The sequence below is a fragment of the Callorhinus ursinus genome, unplaced genomic scaffold (assembly GCF_003265705.2).
Source record: "Callorhinus ursinus isolate GAN/ISIS: 27379988/994484 unplaced genomic scaffold, GSC_fseal_2.0 scaffold10, whole genome shotgun sequence".
Taxonomy (NCBI): Eukaryota; Metazoa; Chordata; class Mammalia; order Carnivora; family Otariidae; genus Callorhinus; species Callorhinus ursinus.
In genome coordinates, this window is record NW_027397072.1 from 71,905,383 (window position 1) to 71,924,562 (window position 19,180).

The 19,180-nt window shown below is 44.5% G+C and overlaps 1 protein-coding gene across 2 annotated transcripts in view; it reads left to right on the forward strand.

Moving 5' to 3' along the window:
• Positions 1-3,488: 3,488 nt before the first annotated feature.
• LHCGR (luteinizing hormone/choriogonadotropin receptor) overlaps positions 3,489-19,180 on the forward strand; it is a 55,102-nt gene continuing 39,410 nt past the window's right edge. For both annotated transcript variants that reach the window (XM_025868744.2, XM_073897746.1), the window contains exon 1: positions 3,489-3,659. In XM_025868744.2, the coding sequence (XP_025724529.1) occupies positions 3,490-3,659 (170 nt within the window). In that variant the 5' untranslated portion in view covers position 3,489. The remainder of the gene's footprint in view (positions 3,660-19,180) is intronic.

Consider the following 19,180-nt stretch of genomic DNA (forward strand, 5'->3'; position numbering starts at 1 on the left):
CCCCCCCCTTAAAAAATGCAGACTCCTGGGCCCCACTCCATACCAGCTGAATCAGAATTTCTCTGGGGAGAGTGTCCCAGGACTGTTTGTCCTTAAAATTTCCCAAATGATACTTTGCATCCTAAAATATAAGAAGCCCCACTCTAGAATTTGGGAGAGTTTTATTAGGATTTCTGAGTTGTGGTGTCAGATATTTCTGTATCTCTAAGGCAGGATAAACTTCTTGTGAATTCCATGAACTTTAGTTTGTCAGTAAAATATAATAGCAATCCCTGTGGGTCATGCTCTTTTGAAGATCTGTAACAAAAGTAACTATAAGCCGAGTTATAGTACACAGAATCCCTTCAGATTTAAAAATGTCTCCTCTAAATAGGTCACATATTAATGAGTAGGAGAGGTAAATTCCATTGTAACAAACTTTTGTGATTATAACAAACAATTCAATGTAATTTTACACTTGATCTTAGCCAAAAGGCAGAGAAGCGATCACAATTCAATGTAATTTTGTTAAAATAGGTACATAGGTACATTGCAAGAACTGACAATAATTAAAATCCAACTGAAACTAATCACAGATAGAAAAACTTTATGAAAACTCATTAAGGTTGTAAGTTCTCTTAGAAATGAACAACTTACCCTCTTGATAAACAGGATTTTACTTTCAATCCAAGACAAGCAATAAGAAGTCAATGTACACAGTCTGACTCTTTCTACCACTAATACTGTCCACAAAGACCTAGAAGAGCTTTAGGGATTGTGAACTCCAACCCCTCCTCTTAGATGAAGAAACCAAAGACCAAGTCACACAGTTGATGACAGAACAGGAAAAAAAAAAAAATCCAGATGCCATGATGGCCCAGTCCTTCTCCTATTGGAGTATAAGTAGCCCCCAAGGATACCCAAGCACAGAATCAAATGGTTCTTCCAGGGCAAGTGGAAGCAACCACTCTTTTTACATAACAGATATGCTGTGAAGGAAAAAGAAAAAGCCACATGAAATGTAAGATTTGAAATAAATACCACTCAGCCACGGTGAGTTATTCCTTCTCTCCTACAATTCAAGCTACATGGTGGAAAGATTTGAAAACCCCAGTGCTACTCCAACTTCCCTACCAAAATCTGACAAATTAAAGAGGAGAGAATATATGACCCAAAGTAGTCATGAGTAATTACCTGATACCTATCCAGATTGATCCAGTGGGGTTGAGAATAAATCAAGCAAGGCTGTTAAGTTCTTCTCAGATGATTTACTAAACATATGCTAGAGGTCTGCACTTGGGTTTCACTTTTTCATTCCGTTACTCAATAGATATAGACTGAGCACCTACTAGAAGCTAGAAGTTATGACATGTTCAAGCAATGTTAAGATCAATAGACAGGGGGAAGGAAGGAAAACTAAAGCCGTAATTACAATGTATTACATTACAGACTATAGAATCAGGTGTCACAGCCACAAATTCAGCTAGGTTGTGTCAGAGAGGACATTACAGTGAAAATGACATTGAGCTCAGTCTTCAAAGAAAACCAGGAGTTTAACTAATGGGATATGGAAAAGGAAGAAAAAAATCATTCCAGGTAAATGAATAGCATATGCAGGGGCGCCTGGGTGGCTCAGTCATTAAGCATCTGCCTTCAGCTCAGGTCAGGATCCCAGGTCGAGCACCTAATCACATGGCATGGCTTTGGGCTCCCTGCTCAGCGGGAGGCCTGCTTCTCCCTCTCCCACTCCCCCTGCTTGTGTTCCCTCTCTCACTGTCTCTCTCTCTGTCAAATAAATAAATAAAATCTTTTTTAAAAATTTAAAAATGAATAGCATATGCAGAAGTATGAAAGGGTGAGATCAACTAAGCAGTTGGAGAGAGGCATTCGAAAAAGAAAGACAGTATTATAGACATAAGCTTTGTTTTTTGTGCTATCTAGCACAATACGCGGAAAACCATTTTTTTAATAATAATTTTTAAAAATCTACCTTCCTTGGGCAAAAAAACTCACAAGCGACTACATACTGGTGACTGAGTCAGTATGACCTTGAGAGGTGGTTTCAAATAAGAAAGAAATAAATCTGTTCTTTCACTTCCTATCTGTAGAGTCTTAGACGCCTTCTAGGCTCTCAAAGTCCACCTCTTCCAGCAAGACTTCCAGGATTTCCAGAGTCCAAACAGAGTCATTGTAAAGGCAGAAGGAAAAGCATTTTTATGATGAAACTGAATAGGGGAAATTATGCGTTCCCATAGTTAACCATAAAATTGTCTCCTTTCTAAAGGAGACATCCTTCATATGCAGATCACAGAGTGATTTTTTGCACCGGTAAGATAAAGTGGGTGATGGATGTAAGTTCAAACAGGTTTCCACTACTTAAGAACTGTGTGACTTTAGGGACGTCACGTAACCTCTCCCGACATCATTTTTCTTGCTGCAAACGCCCCCGGAGTTTGCTGTGAAGTCTAGACATGACTGGAGGGGGGGACCTGTCACAGGGTCTAGCCTGTAAGGGGCCTCTCCTTGGGGCAGTTGCTGTACATTATCATCACTCCTTCATTCATTCAACAAATCTTTATTAGAGACTTAACATATAGGAGCCAGGGATAGAAAAATAAATCTGAACTGGATTTTGCTCTCCAGGACGTCACAATCTATAGTGGAGATAGAGAACAGACTCAAATAGCTATACCATTTTTTTTTATCATTTTATTGTTTTATTATTGTAACTGTACCATAACTATTATTATAACTGTGTTCTATATACCCACTAAATTAGAGGAAAGGTTAAACATGTTAAGACATGGAAGATGTAAAGATGACTGAATGTGAACATTTAAGAGATGTCTGAGATGAAAAACACACTGATGACATTAACATTATGTTAGACACTGTAGGACAAAAATCAGTGAACTTGAAGACATAGCAATATAAACTATCCAAAATGAAATACCATGAGAAAAAAGACTGAAAGAGAAAAAAGTGGTTACTACCAAGAAAAATGCAGAGAAATTACTTGGGAAGTTGAGAGGACAGAGATTACTTGTGGGGAGGGAGTTGGTGGGGGAGGAGGAAGGTTTTAGGGCTGAGAACCAAGGAGAGGAAAAGCATCGGTGCGGGGTAGAGTATTCGTCTGCTCCTCTCACAGATGAAATAAGAGAAGTTCCTGGAAGTGACAAATCTCACTCAACTTCACACTCGGTTGCAGCAGGGCCTGGGTGAGAATTCAGAACTCCCCAGCCCTCGTCCGAAGCATTCACCATTACCACACTCCCCTTCCTATAACTGGAGGGCAGGGCAGGCCAGGGAAAGCAGCAGAAAGGAGGAGATGGAGGGGTCGCTGGCCACTACCCCAGGTCGGGGCAGAACGGTCTCAGCAGCCGAGGGCGGCGGGCGGGCGCGGGAGAGGGGGTGGGCAGGCCAAGGGGCGGGGAGAGGGGCGCGGGCGGCACTCCGGGGCTGGCCAGGGCACTGGCGCGGCCGCCAGAGCCTGCGCTCACGCTCGCTGCCATGGGGCGGCGGGTGCCGGCGCTGCGGCCGCTGCTGGCGCTGCTGCTGCTGCTGCTGCTGCTGCTGCTGCCGCCGCGGGCGCTCCCCAGGGCGCACTGCCCGGAGCCCTGCCGCTGCCCGCCCGACGGCGCCCTGCGCTGCCCCGGCCCGCGGGCCGGCCTCACCCGACTGTGAGTACGCGCCGCCCCGGCCCGGCACCCTCGCTCGCTCCGGGCCACCTTGTCTCCCTACTCTTTGGCCCCCTTTACCTGGAAGCTTGGAGAATACGGCTTCGCCCTATCAAATTCCACCTTTTAAAATGGTGAGAAGGCAAAGCTTAGGGACTGTCTTTGCCATCCCGCGCCGCGCCTTGGGTGGGGGCCCCGCCTGCCGGCGCACCCTGCAGCCCCTGGCGACCCCAGGCCCGAGATTTCCCGATATCCCCCGTCGGGGCTGTGGCAAGGGGCGTGGAATTGCCCAGAAGCCACGGGGGAAGGCCTGCTCCCTGCCGCTGCTGGAAGGGGACCGGGTGTGATGTTTCTCAATCAGCAGCTGTCTCCGTCTTTGACCCTTGCGCCAGCCAGCGCGGTGAAGGTTACTGTGGCCTTTGGCACCCTGCGCTCCTCTAGGCGTGGGGTGGCGCGCCCTATGGCAAGGGGTGACCTAGTCACTCAACCGGGATTGCTGGCTGGCCGCCTCTCCCAACCAGTGCCCAGGCGCCCCTTAGTAAGCATACGAGCCACTGCTCTGCCCCTTCCCAGACGCACTTGCAGTTCTATCTGGTTGTCTGATCAAGGTGTGCCTTGTGTCACACCTCCCACACACCACCCAGGCCTCCCGTTTACAGAGGTGATTAAAAGAATTGCATACATCAGCAAGCAGGTGGAGGAAGTTGTTTACTGACGTGATGGTCTGGAGAGACGAAGGGCCTTTAGTGCTAGTGTACCAGAGTGTCACCCTGGTCTCTTCTCTTCGATTTAGAAAAAGGTACCACACAATGGGGCGCCTGGGTGGCTCAGTCAGTCCAACGTCTGCCTTCCGCTCAGGTCATGATCTCAGGGTCCTGGGATCAAGCCCCGCATAGGGCTCCCATGGAAGGGGGGCTGTCTGGTTCTCCCTCTCCCTCTGCCCCTCCCCCCCACTTGTTCTCTCTCTCTCTCTCTCCCTCTCTCTCTCTCTCTACCTCCTTCCCTCTATCTCATGAATAAATAAAATCTTTAACAAAAAAAGAAGAAAGGTACCACACATTATATGATTCTATCTACATGAAATGTCCAGATAGAAAGGAAATTAGTAGCTGCCGGGTAGGGGTGAAGGCCCAATGACTGCTAACAGCTGTGGCTTCTGGGGATAACAAAAGTTGCTTAAAATTAGATAGTGGTGATGATTGCACAACTCCACGGACATACTAAAAACCATTGCACTGTACACTTTAAATGGGTGAATATTACGGCATATGAATTATATCTCAATAAAGTTGTTAAAAGAAAAGAAGAAAGAAAAGTACTGTAAAAGTATCCAAAAGGCACTAGGCTGGTGGGGGCTGTGGTTATATTCTAACCATTGGCAGTGATGAAATTCCATTCTTGGGGAGGAAAGAGGAAATCCCCCACCTCTCCTTGGGCCCCAGCAGTCAGTCAGGAGTCCACTTCATGAAGGGAGTTCCCCTCCCTCCTGAGTTGCTGAGCCTCTCCCCTCAAAAAGTTAGTGGTCTATGATCATGGGGTGCCTGGGTGGCTCAGTCAGTTAAGCATCCCACTCTTGATTTCGGCTCAAGTCATGATCTCAGGGTTGAGAGAGCCAGCCCCACATCGGGCTCCAGTACTGGGTGTAGAGCTTGCTTAAGATTCTCTCTCTCCCTTGGGATGCCTGGGTGGCTCAGTCAGTTAAGCGCCTGCCTTCGGCTCAGGTCATGATCCCAGGGTCCTGGGATCGAGCCCTACGTCGGGCTCCTTGCTCAGCGGGGATCCTGCTTCTCCCTCTGCCTGCCGCTCCCCCTGCTTGTGCTCGCTCTCTCTCATTCTCTCTCTCTCTCTCTGACAAATAAATAAAATAAATAAAATCTTTAAAGAAAGAGAGAGAGAGATTCTAAATAAATAAATAAATAAATAAATAGATGAATAAAGTTAGTGGCCTTCAGGGAATGTTCGCAGTTGAGAGATACAGTTTAAAGATTGAGGGGTTTATATTAATTAGTTTCCATTAATTACCTTGTCAGCTCATTTCCCTGAAGGTGAGGACCATGCTGATAGAATTGGTTTCAATCAATCAACAAATTCATGGACCTGCCTTCCAAGTCCCAGCCCTTGTCCTTCCCTGACAAACCTCCCATCTTGCTCTTATGAATGATTGTGCCACTAATAGCCTTTCTCACTCGCCCAGTACTTATCATACAGACTTCAAGAAACTGAGGTCCAAAGAATTGGAATAACCTGACCAAGGTCCCCTTTTGCTATTGAGTAGCAAAGACTGTTAATTGTGTTTTTATATTTGCTTGTCTTTGTAAGAAAATACCCTTTCCTAAGTATTTCCTAAGAAAATACCCCTGCCACTATCTTGGTATCCACACTAAGAGTATCTTCTAGACATTTAGACACCTTGGGTCAGCAAGCATGCTACCCCTCACAAGGTCAGGATTCCTGAACATCAGGTAATCCTCCTTTAGGTGAGAACCATCTTGGCACAATAAAGTGACCTCAACATCCATCCATATACCAAGAGAAATACATAAGAAGGGATAGGAGGGTAGTTCCTTTAAGGCAATGTTACTCAAAACGTGGTCCTAGACCAGGACCATTAGCATCACCTGGGAAATGTTAGAAAAGCACACTCTTGAGCCCACCCCCAATCTACTGAATCAGAAACTCTGAGGATGTGATACAACAGCTGGTGTTTTAACAAGCTCCCCAAGTGGTTCTGATGCATGCTAAAGTTTGAGAACCATTACTCTCCATGAAGGATATAATCTTGTGGAAAGCAAGAGTATGTTTTCAACTTCCTTTGCCATATACTTTCCTTCCCCATGGCCCCCCCAACACACACACACATACAAAATACCTATTTATTGCAAAAGGCAGCTATGATAAAATTAAAAGCCCAAACTCTGATACATATGGAAAATATGCAGGATTGAGAAAAGGTTTTGTTCGTTTTTGTCTTCAAGGAGGAATAAGGGAAGGAATGCATGGAGGACAGACTGAAGACAGGAGGGCTGGGGGAGAATATATTTGATGGAGTAAGATCTCTGTGAGGGTGGGAGAAGAGTGTCATCTCAGATCACAGGGGAAGGGTTAATCTGAGAGAGGGATGCTTCTGAGTCCTGGGGGCATGGATGAAGGTATAACTTCACATTGAGGCAGAAGACAGGAAAAGTGAACAGCTTCATACTGAAATCCTCTTTCCTTGACGATGAATGAATGAAATGGTAAACCATAATTACAAGATAGGAAAAAACTGTTATGAATAACAAATTATCAGGGGTTCGCCAGAAAAAGAAAGCTGAAATTATGAAAGAAGGCACCCAGAAGAAGAGAGATAGGGTCTTACACGAAGTCACGCACAGGGTCTGACTGCAGAAAAAAGGACAGCACTCTTGTTTCTGGGGGTTGGAGGAGCCAAGTATTATTGCACAGCATTTTAGAATTCATCATTGCCTCTCAGTAGCTGCTAGCTTGTATTTTAATCTTCCAGGCCTTGGAAGTCTGCCTTGTAAGACTTCCATATAAAGTCCACTATTTGGTTTAAAGGGGGGGAAAAGGAATATGGATTACAATTGTCATTGACAAGCCTACTGTTTGCAAATTTGGAAAATGGCACTGTTCAATCATTCATATCTTTCTACCTCTTCCATGTTTTATTAAAAACTTAGGTATTTAAAATCTAAAATGTGATACAAAAAATTGCCTTCCACATGTTCATTCATTCTAATGGGGGGGGAGTAAAAGAAAAAAATGATTTAAAACATTTCCTTTTCCTTTTCTTATTAGTTTCAGACAACTGGAAGGAGAGGGAAAAAAATGTTTTCACCTTGCCATGGTTATATAAAGATCTTTGTCTCTATGACAACAGAAAGGTTGATCTTCTTGATATGGGAACAGCTTCTGAAAAATCTGTTAGTTAGAAAATGCTAATAATAATAATGGCAATTTATTTTTTCCATGTCGTGCCTACTGAACAAAGATTAAACTTTAAACTTTATTATAAGACATAATCCATGGGCGCCTGGGTGGCTCATTTGGTTAAGCGACTGCCTTCAGCTCAGGTCATGATCCTGGAGTCCCGGGATCGAGTCCCACATCGGGCTCCCTGCTCAGCAGGGAGTCTGCTTCTCCCTCTGACCCTCTTCCCTCTCATGCTCTCTGTCTCTCATTCTCTCTCTCTCAAATAAATAAATAAAATCTTAAAAAAAAAAAAGACATAATCCAAAGACTTTGGAAGGATAAAATGTGCTGTATCTATCAATCCAATGTTACAGGAAGATGTTAGTCTCCTGACATCTTTCCTGAATGTATTTCTCCTTCTTGTACCTTCTGTGAAAATCATTCAATGCTGTAGAGGGATGTACAGGTGGAGGGCAGGGTCCCAGTCCTCGAGGAGTCCACAATCTAGATAGAAACACACACAAGAGAGTGCTGTGGCCAGGGAGAGAGGCAACAGGGTCTAGGAATTCAGAGAACAAAGTAATTACTACGGACTGAAATCTCCAAGGGAGGGCTTCACGTGCAAAGGGTTATGGGGCTGAACCTTGAAAGAGAGAAAGGAAGAAGAGTCCCAGTGGAAGAACACCAGGTTAGAGTAGATTCAGATTCCTTGCTGAGAAGCAAAGATTAAAGCTGAATGGATTTGAGCTTTTTAAGTCTCTCCCAGGCTCTTAGGGGAATTTTTTTAAAGGAAAATATAAAATCATCAGAAACATTTGCTTACATTACCCAGAGGGTTGTGCAAAAACAAAACAAAACAAAAATCCCAATATATAGTTCTTAACTAATAAATTTTCAATCAGAGTCATTCTTGGACAACTGATTACAAAGACATTAAGTAAAAATCATGACTTGGAGTCACTTCCCCATGAAGTTTTCTCCAATGTCTCCTCCTTCCCATACAGGCATCCTTTGATACCCTGTACTTACCTATATTTTTGCACATACCCTGCCATAATGTAACCATTTATTCAAAATAAGCCTCTTCTGCTAGAGCAGGGTTTCTTAACCTCAGCACAACTGACATTTGGAGCCAAATAATTGTTTATTGTGAAGGGCTGTTTTGTACACTATAAGATGTTTAGCAGCATCCCTGGCCTCCACCTACTAGATGCCGGTCATACTGTCTGTCCTCCGGAATTATGACAACCAAAAATGGCTCTAGACATTTACCCAATGCCCCATAGGGGGCAACATCCACCCCCACCCTTGGTTTTGAATCACTGTGCTAATGTAAGAACCACAACCACTTGAAGAGATCCTATTCCACTTAGGAATCCCAGAATTTTATGGGTATTATGATTCACATTCAGCACATATTCAACACACATTCAAGTGTTTATTGAACTACTATGATTATCAAACTGAGTAAACAGCTGAATAGGAACAATGAACCAACACACACACAAAAAAATGTATATTAGTTAGCATGTACTGCATCTAAACATCATTTTAAAAATCTCCATCCTACAGGATGGGGAGATGAGGAGGTGCTGTGGGTCATGGAGGGAGTTCTTTGTGTTGTGTCAACATCTAGTTCTAGATTTCACAGACCCCCAATCTATCCTCTGAACAGGCATAGTAACATATCAGCTTCAAAGAAGCAAGACTATATGGCAAATGATGCCATCCAAACTGCTTTGATTTTTGTTATTTATTTATTTTAATTCACTTATTAGAGAAAAATCAATCCTCAGCCCAGGATCCATTAAAACCAACCAAAACAAACCCCTAGGAGCCCAGATTGAGACCAATGGGTTCCCAGTCCCAGGGTGCAAGGTAAGAGTTTACAAGACATGGAGAAGCCTACCAAGTTCTTGCAAGTACAACAGCTTGGCCCTGCCCTCAGCTTCCATGTAGATGGGCCTGACCCGGGGAAAAAAAAAAAAATCTCCAAATTCATAAAGCTCATGTCCCAGCTCCTACCACCACCACCCCCACACACCCAATGAAAGCAAAGGCCCAAGGTAGAGGTTGATCTTGAACCTCAGTTCTGACTCAAGTCTCCCAGCCACACCTTCAAGGCAATTCTTAAACCTGGCTGTGCCTATAAACAGACTCCGTGGGGGAAGCTTTGCAAGGACCAGATTTTATTAGTTTAAAAATCATCCTTTTGGGGACAGTGAATGATGGCCCCTAGCAGGACACTAAAAAGGCAAGCAACAGAGTTCCCAAAATCTCATTGGAAGTGTAGAGCCAAAAAGGTTCACACACCAATTCCTTTGGCATCAGACCCAGCTCCCCTCTTGGAGAGCAACAATTCCTTGGGTTTTTTTCCTGCCTTGTTCTTTTTTATTTCAAAAGCAGTAAGTCAGATTAATTCAGGGCTCGAGTTTTGCTCCTTTACCCCCCTCTATCTTCTTCCCAAGCCTCTCAGTTTGGCTTCTTTTCATGTCTTGAAATGAGGCACAAAAGCTTTTCTTACAAAATGTAAATTATCAGAGTGGCTGCACCGGACGGTGTCTTGGCTGTGTGTAACTGTAATCTTACATACAGAACTTTAAAGTCAGGTGAGTCATGGTGGGGGAGAGAGACCCTGCTGTTCACTTCCAGACCCAAGGGGGCTGGCTCCACGGAAGCATATGTATTCTGTTCTGGGAGCTCCCCTTGGCGTGCGAAAAATCATATTTAATGCAGATTTTAGCAAATTTCTCACCAGCTATTTTTTTAAGAGAATTAAAATAATCCCACCCACCAGGCAGGTGGGCTCTCTGCCTTGGTGGGCAGCTCCTAACAGCTTCTCTCCATGGGCTTCATTTCCTCCCAGCTTCTGCCTCACAGGGAGAGGACACCCCCTCCCACTCAGCAAACCACTTACAGCTGTGCTCTTGTGGTCCTGAACCACAGCTCTTTAATGCCACCTGAGCCAAATTCAGAAAAGCCCAATTTAAGTAAAACTCAACTTTCAGAATGAAGGGGTTTTTTTGGTTTTCTTCCCCCCCCTGCTGCTGTGACATTTGTCCTTGACCCTGATGAAATGAGGTGACCCCTGGGTTCCTAATTCTACTTAAGGAGCCGCAACAGACAGGATTTCTGAGCCCACAGGGGTAGGGCTGCTCTAGTATGACAAGGTAGGGGCCAAGGCAGCCTTCTAAGTATCTGAATTGATCAACAAGACAAAGACTGGGCAGACCCGAGTTCTAGCACAAGTTCTCCCTCCCATAACTTGCACCATGGGTTCCGGCCAGTGATAAAACCTCTGCACCGTCTATAAAAGGGGCGGGATGGTTCCTGCCCCTGAGCGGGGCTGACTGTAGTGAAGATAAATGAGCCGAGCCGGCAGAGCCAAAAGTACCGGGAAATAAAGTTTCCACATAACTACAAAGTGTGATTGTAACAATCTGATGGTACAGAGAAGACTGCAAACCCACAGCTGGGGTATGAGGTTGAACAGAAAATACCTCTCATCCAAGGGGCAAGCCTGGTGGAACAGTTTTGTTCCTGGGAGGTGTTAATTAGAGAAAATGACCTACTAGGTCTTCTCAACCTGGAGGATGAATAAGTTAGAATCTCAAAATAGCAGAGCTCATTATTGCCTGGTGTCTGATATGCTAGTCTTTTCAGCCCAGGCTGAGCTGCCTTTCAAACATGCCACCTAACACCTGATTAGAGGCTGTTTTCTATTGTTCAATTGGATTAGTCCTGTGTATCCAGCTAGAGCATCCGACCTATTCTGGATCCTTACTTTTCCCCATTCCCTATCCCAAGGCTCAGGCTGACACACAGAAGACCTTCAGGGCAGACCTGTAGACCATCTGGGAACTACAAACTGAAGCATACAGGACAATGTGCAGAATCTGTAGACACTGCCCCTGCCCTCCAAGAGCTTCTAGTCTTCAGCCATAGGAGAGAGAGATGACTGCAGAGAAATGCAGAAGGTGGGGAAGGTTATAAACCAAGTCTGGTAGGAGTTCAGAAAAGGGGGCCAGCCCTTCTAGTCTGAGTAATGAAGAAACCTCGGTGGAGGCATCGCTTGAGCTGTAGTTCTCTGAGCCTCGATCTCTACGGGGGCAGCCAGACCAGTGTGGTCCTCCCAAAAGCTCAGTCCTGCTCTCTGACACCAGCTTGGAGAGGCCACCGGGGAATCACTATTCAGAGCCTTTTGCTCTCTCACTGACCACCAGCACACACCCCGCACTGTGGATCCTCAACAGAACAGAGCATTACTTCCCCCAGGAAAGGTCAGCGGGGCTCTGGTTAAGGCTTTTCTTATTTGTAAGCCCCGGAAATCAACTCTGACAAATTTAATCATCAGAGGTTAACTTGATAGACGAATAAGGAGGAAGGTAGAAGGATGTGGGCAAGATCCAGGAAGCATTTGGCATTTTCGCAGCAAGAGATCAATTCCCATTTCTCTGGATTCCACCTTTACAATGAGTCGGCTCCACAGAGTCCTATTACAAGTCTGAAATCCCCGAGAGAGAGAGAGAGAGAGAGAGAGAGAGAGAGAGAGAATCTGACTGCCTCAGGCCCCACCCCTAAGGCAAGAGCATAGGCTCACAGTCAATGAAATGCTCCCACAATGAGATGCTTCTAAAGAAGGGGCATTTTTGAGCAAGACAGCCACAAAAATTGGTGTCCACCAGAGCTGAGGAGTTAGTGAAAAGTGAAGGCACACATGCCAGTAATATCAGGCATTTTTTTTAAAGATTTTATTTATTTGAGAGAGAGAGAGCGAGCATGAGCAGGGTGAGGGCAGAGGGAGAAGCAAACTCCCTACTGAGCAGGGAGCCCGATGCGGGTCTCGATCCCACATGACCCAAGCCAAAGGCAGACACTTAACCAATTGAGCCACCCAGGTGCCCCATTTCACTCACCTTAAATCCATCCTCAGATTGATTAAAAGTATGTAGTATATCAGTTGCAACCAGCTTTTACAGGCTCACTTAAAAAAAAAAAAATTTGTAAGTGTCTGGAACTAGAGCTTGCAATGAGTTTCCTGAAGCATATCTTCAGTATCACTGTCCTGACAACATAATATTCTCAGCTTCTAAAAAATACTTTTGAGAAATGATTGTAGATGATGCAGATGTTCCCTGAGGAGAATTCAACATGTAGTTTTATTTACCACAGTTATTCTTGTCATGTTATATTATTGCTAGAAGAATTCAGTTTAGGGGGTAAAGATTGGGTTATTTTGCTTTGTGTCTTTAGAAAACTTTAAATGGGTTTTGAGTAAGGGCTTAGATGTGTTTACCATTTTCCTCGGAGGCTTTATATTTTTAATTTAGTTGTTGCACAAATGACTTGGAAAATCCATTATCCAGTCAATCTTCTTGAAAATTTTGGTTCACGGTATAATTCATAAGCTCCTCACAGTTTCTTGGGTGCTCTGGAAAGTCTGTCTTGGAGGAGAGTCACCCAAATTGTACTTCCCTATGGGAGGGTTCCAACTGACTGAACTTTTTAAAGTCAGTGAGCAAGTGAGAGCTCTGCAGAGTGGTTCTCTAGGATTGTAACATTTAATGGAAAATTTTCTTTATCGTTTCTTAAAAGGGCTATCAGATGACACCTGAAGAGATACCTGAGCCCAAAAGAAAGGTACCAAGTGGGTGTATTTACCCTCCCTCTCGGTTGTCCTATCTATAATCAGCAGAAAGTTAAGAGTCAGGGACAAGTCACAGACATTTTATAGATTAAAGCATGACTCATGACAAATAGAAGAGTCCATTCCAATGTTCTGAACCCACCAGCCCCCACCCTCACTAAACCCCTCCCCTTGACAAGCAAGTTAGAGTTGATGCTAGAAGTAGCTGGGGTAGCCTGAATCCTTCACAGTAAGCAGCTGTGAATTAGAAGTACTTACTGTGCTCTTATCTTGTGTTAGATGCTGTATTAGTATTATATAAACATTTCCTTATTTAATCTCAAAAATCGCTGGGGTAGTTAGTATCATCAGTGTTTTATGAATGAAGCTGGGATTTGAATGCAGGCATTCTGGCTCCAGAGTCTATAGTCTTCACTGCCCCACGATGCTGCTTCCAGAGAGAAAGCATATGCAGTTGGTGATGATGGCATATTCTGGAAAGTACAGAGCACCTGAGAGAGAGACCTTTAACCAAAGGTCGGAGCTAACCAGCAGAGGAGGGAGGATGTGCCAGATGGTGGAGACCGTGTAAATGAAGGCAGAAAAGGGGGAGGCAAGTTCAGGAATAGGCTGATTTGTCCAAGGTGGCACGGTCCAGCAAAAATATAACGTCAGGCACCTGGGTGGCTCCGTGGGTTAAGCGTCTGCCTTTGGCTCAGGTCATGATCCTGGAGTCCCACGATCGAGTCCCACATCGGGCTCCCTGCTCAGCGGGGAGTCTGCTTCTCCCTCAGACCCTCCCCCCTCTCATGCTCTCTCTCTCTCTCATTCTCTCTCTCTCAAATAAATAAAATCTTTAAAAATACATATATAATGTCAATCGTGTGTGTGATCTTCATTTTCTAATAGCCACATTTAAAAAGCTTTTAAAAGGTGAAATCAATTTCAGTGAAATATTTCATTTAATCCACATGTACAAAATATTATCATTTCAACATGTAATCAGTACAAAAGTTATTCATGAGATACTTTATTCCTTTTTTCTTGCCGAGTCTTTGACAGCTGGTATGTATGGAACACTTTACAGTGCATCTCGATTCGGACCGGCCGTGTTTCAAGTGCTCAATGGCCATGTGTGGCTGGTGGCTGCCTGATTGGGCAGCAAAAGTTTATTGTATGGGTTATGTGAGAGGAATAGTGGGTGACAGGACCAGCAAATGAGGTTTGAGCCTTTATTTGGAGGGCCTGCAGGCTGAGACATGCATAGATAGCAGGCAGGCCAAGGGGAGGCACAGAAGATAACTGAGTATGATAGCATCATGGTGGGAGTTATCAGGAAGATTAATCTAGACCTGTTAGGGGAAACCCAGGGTGGGTTGAGGGGAAACCAAGTCAAGGACTATTCGGGGTGGAGAAAAGAATTCCCAAGAAATTTGGCAGTGGGAAAGGAATAAAGGGGCTGGAAGCAAGAGACAGTTGTGAAGGCAGGGTCTGCCAGAGAATGGGCACGCAGTAGTGGAACAGAGGAAACAGTCATACGGGGTAACTGGTAAATTCTCAAATAACAGTACAGCAGGGAAAAAACTGAGTAGTCATTCTTGCTGAGGAGGATACGGGAAAGAGAGACAACCCAGTCTGGTAGGCTCATGGAGGAACAGGAATTTGAGCAGTATCTTTGGAGTTTAAGATTGTGAGCACATGGCCTCCAGAAGCTGATGGTTCTGTCAGAAGGCTAAGTTTTCACCCAAGAACCAAAGGATTGTGTAGCAGAGTGTATCAACAAAACCTCCAAAGGAACAGCACTGATGTGCTTTGATTAGTGAAGGACACAGCACAGGACCAGGAACGAAGTGACCTATGTTCTAGTTCAGATCTGCCACGGAATCACCACGTGGTTTCAGGGAAATCATTTCTCTTTTCCTAGCTGAAGATTCTTCGTCTATAAAATGAGGAGTTGGACCAAACCACTTGCAAGCAGCCCTTTCCTCTGATTCCTTGAGTCTAATACAGTTAAGTGTTTAAAGGAGTGGTCAATCAAAACCACCTGGATGTATTTTTAAGGAGCATTCCCCAAATTTTCGGATGTAAAACTTAACAAATTGAGTGTCCATCTATACTGACTTCATATTTCAGGTAACATTGACATCTCAGCTCCCTGTAGGTAAATGTGGAAGACAAGAGGCCAATAAATGAAGACACACCCAGTAATGAAGTTGCAAAGTAGATCAATGCATTTGAAAACGCAGTGATTCAAAATCATCTGGAAAGGGGGAAGCCATTTTTATTTCATTCCAAGATGAAAGCAAGTTTATTATAATTACTGAGCCACCTTGAAAAGAACACATTCTTAAGTCTCTGTTGAATTTAGATCAAGTTCTTATAAATACAAAAACATTAACATTCTGTTAAATAAGGTAATGCTTTCCCCTCCCATTTCGATGAGTTCATTAGGCAAAAAGGCTTTGAGCATCTCTGATTTCTGTCCTTTTTCCTCCCTCTAATTTGGTAGCATTTTAAAATTCAGGGTGTATAGCTCTAGCAATAAACTAATTGTCTGTGAAAGATGCATGGATGTTTGTAGCTTTCTTAAATCGATAATATAGATGGCTTTTCTAAATAATTAGAAGGAAGTGAATAAAAAATATTTCATTTCTGCTGTGCTGGGCAGGTAAAGGCTCTGACCAGATACCTAGGACTCCACCCAGTCTTTGGGGACTCTGTTTGGTGCAGGACTTTTTCCCTGGCTCTCATCTTCCTCTGGCCCTGCTCAGCCCATGCGCTTCGGTAGGTGGTCCTGCCCCGGAAACCCTGATGCAATCCAAGCTCTTAAAGACCAAAGGGAGGTGGGGAACCTACAGTTGTCATTGACTTCATGCAATACCTGTCTTTAAAAGGAGAGAGTGTGTCAATTGGAACTATATTTTCCATTCACCTAGGGAGTTTGCTATTTAAAGGAACCGTCCATGGAATCCTTTTGTAAAACAAAGAACCCTTTGATAATGCAAATGTATCCCATTGATAGGTTTTTATGAGCAAGGATTTCTAAATCCTGGATTTCACTAAGGCGGGGAGGAGGACAGCCCTCCTGACTCTGAAATTCTCCCAGCGAACATTATCTTGAGGGTTCGTTAACCAGCCAGTGAGCTGGACAAACTGGCTCCTTCCAAGGTTTTCTGTGTCCTTAAACTCCGAAGAAAAAAGTAAGAGGGGTTCAAGCCCCATGCTTGAGTATTCAGGAGACATTAGGAACAATTAAGGAGGACCTGATAATGTGCCATCATCCTTTTCAAGGTGATTGAGTTTATGTAAATGCTAGCTGCTTATCTGTAAATTGTCCCCTGGTGCTGAGTTCTGACACAAAATGCACTGGTGGCCTGGCAATTGAGGTTGGCTGGGAAGGGGAGTGAGTCTGGGGCCCAGGTGAAAGAGTAGATGGGAAGGAGCTCTGAAGGTGGGATCACCCTTCTGACTAGTCCCACCTTGAGGCAAAGGGGCCAGGCCCTCACCCTGCATTGACCAGTCATTGGATACATGCTGCCCAGGAGAGAAGATGTGATCTTGGATGAGGTGGCGATTTTAGGCTGAGGGTAATTCCAGGAGAACAACTATTTAGGGGCTTCAGCTGCCCCCTCTCCCAGCCTCTGGGGGGATGAGTGCCTCAGTCCTGAAGGATGATTTTGGCAGCCCACCATAGCATCCTCTACAGGAGCTAACCCAACTGGGTAGCCCCAGCAAAGAGTCTCTATCTGTGCCAGGGGCCCAGTTTGAAAGTCAGAACCCAACAGTGAGAGATACTAGGTTGAACCTAACCAGAGAGCAAGTAGGAACTGTTCCAGGTCAGAAATGTTTTTTAAGAAGCAGAGATATAGGGATCAGGATCTGGTGACTGAGGAGAAAGATGGAAGGGGCTCCACTCCTAGGTGGACTCTGGGGAGACCAGGCAGGCTACAGGATAAGGACTCAAGGCAAAAACAAGCACCAACATGGCGTCAGGGGAAGCAAGTGTAATTCAAGACACTGCAGGTGTACTCCTGCCCTCCAAATATTGTTAGGCTTAGTGTAGACAATGCAGAAAGACACAGGACTCCACCTGAGTCACGACCAATCACAGCATCCCAGAACTAGGGTGAGTGCTTAGTTCCAATCCTAAAGGGGTAAAGGATGCTTCTACAACAACTTTAGCCCATAACTGGAAAGGCTGGGGACTTGCAGACAGGATTCATGAATAAATGGAGTTTTCATACTTGATGAAAATAAGGCAGACTCTGTCATCCTGTTTTTGTTTCAACATCTGTGGCACAGGCACTTGGGCAAAGTGGGATTTGGCCATAATCCAGGTGTCACCCGTGTTGTATCATCCATTCATTTAAAAACAAAGTGTCATATGGGAAAAGGTCTCGTCTTTTCAAAGAGAAAAGAGAAAAGAAAAAAGAAAAGAAAAGAAAAAAGAAAAGGAGAAGGAGAGAGGGAGGGGGGAGAAAGGAAGGAAGGAAGGAAGAGAGAGAAAGGGCGGAGGGAGGGAAAAGGAAGAGAAAAGAAAAGAAAAGAAGAAGGAGGGAGGGAGGGAGGGAGGCAGGAAGGAGGGAAGGAGGGGGGGAGGGCAAGGGAGGGGAAAGAGAAAGAAAAGAGCTGTGAAATGTAATAAAAATAGTTGGAGCATCCCCCCACCATGGACTTCCTTAACCATCTCGCTATTTAGGAGGCAGAGAGAACTTTCCACCCTGCAAGCTCAACTTCACGTTTGCCCAGTAGCCTGGCTCTTTACCACCGTCTGAGCTGCAGGGTTTGGGACTGTCACACTCTTGTCTGAGACAGAAAAGGCTCTGTCCCTCTTTTATTTGTCTTTGCTTTATGCATAGCTTTCATTCCTTTTTTGACCCTGGACAGCAGAGCCACTGAACTGTCCTTGCCCTTGATCTTTTGTCCCCAGTTCTCTTTGGCTGCTGCTTTGTAGCAAATGATATTGCTAGGCTTTTCCACAGGAGTTCCTCAGGTTCACACAATTCTTGGAATACACATAGGCCTAATTTCAAAACCAGAAAAGAAGGAAGGAGGGAGGGAAGGAAAGCAGGGGAGGACTCAATACATCAAAACAAAACTTTTTCTTTTTTGTCTCTCAGATTCAGAGGGCTAGGTCAATCACACTTCCTCATGCAAGCAACATCATCTCTGGTCCATTCAAAGTCGCTCTGCTTTTAGTTATTTATTTTATCCCCTTCTCTCACTTCCTTTCAACTTGCCATAGGCAACCATCCTAATATGTGCTTAGGTGTTTTCATTAAAATATCTAATGTTTTGTGTGCATGTATTTTAATTCTGCAAGTAGGATTTTTTTTTAAGATTTTATTTATTTATTTGAGAGAGAGAGAGAGAACGAGAGATAGAGAGCACGAGAAGGGGGAGGGTCAGAGGGAGCAGACTCCCTGCTGAGCAGGGAGCCCGATGTGGGACTCTATCCCGGGACTCCAGGATCATGACCTGAGCCGAAGGCAGTCGCTTAACCAACTGAGCCACCCAGGCACCCACAAGTAGGATTTTATATCATCAATTTCTTACTTGTTGCTCTCACTACCATGACTCTAAGATCCACAGAGGCTGCTCTGTGTGCCTTTAGACTCTTGCTTCTAGCTGCTGACCTATTAGTTGGTATGTACTGTCCACACTACCATTCTCCCACTCAGTAATGGACACTCAGTTTGCCTCCAACCCCCCCTGCTGCCACAATGCCTTGAAGAAAATCCTTACACAGGTTCCCTTAAGTATCAGTGTCAGAATTTCTCTGGGATGTATACAGAAGTAGAATCACAGGGTGGATTTGGAGACAGTTGTTCACGTTGCTAAAAATTTCTGGCCTCATAAAAGCACCCATCAGAGAAGGGAGCACCTTCAAAGGGAGTACGTTCAAATGGTTATTGGCAAATCTGCTTAGAAACTGCTGCCAATTGAAGATGAATCAGGAAAGAAGGCATGACATTTCTAAAATAAA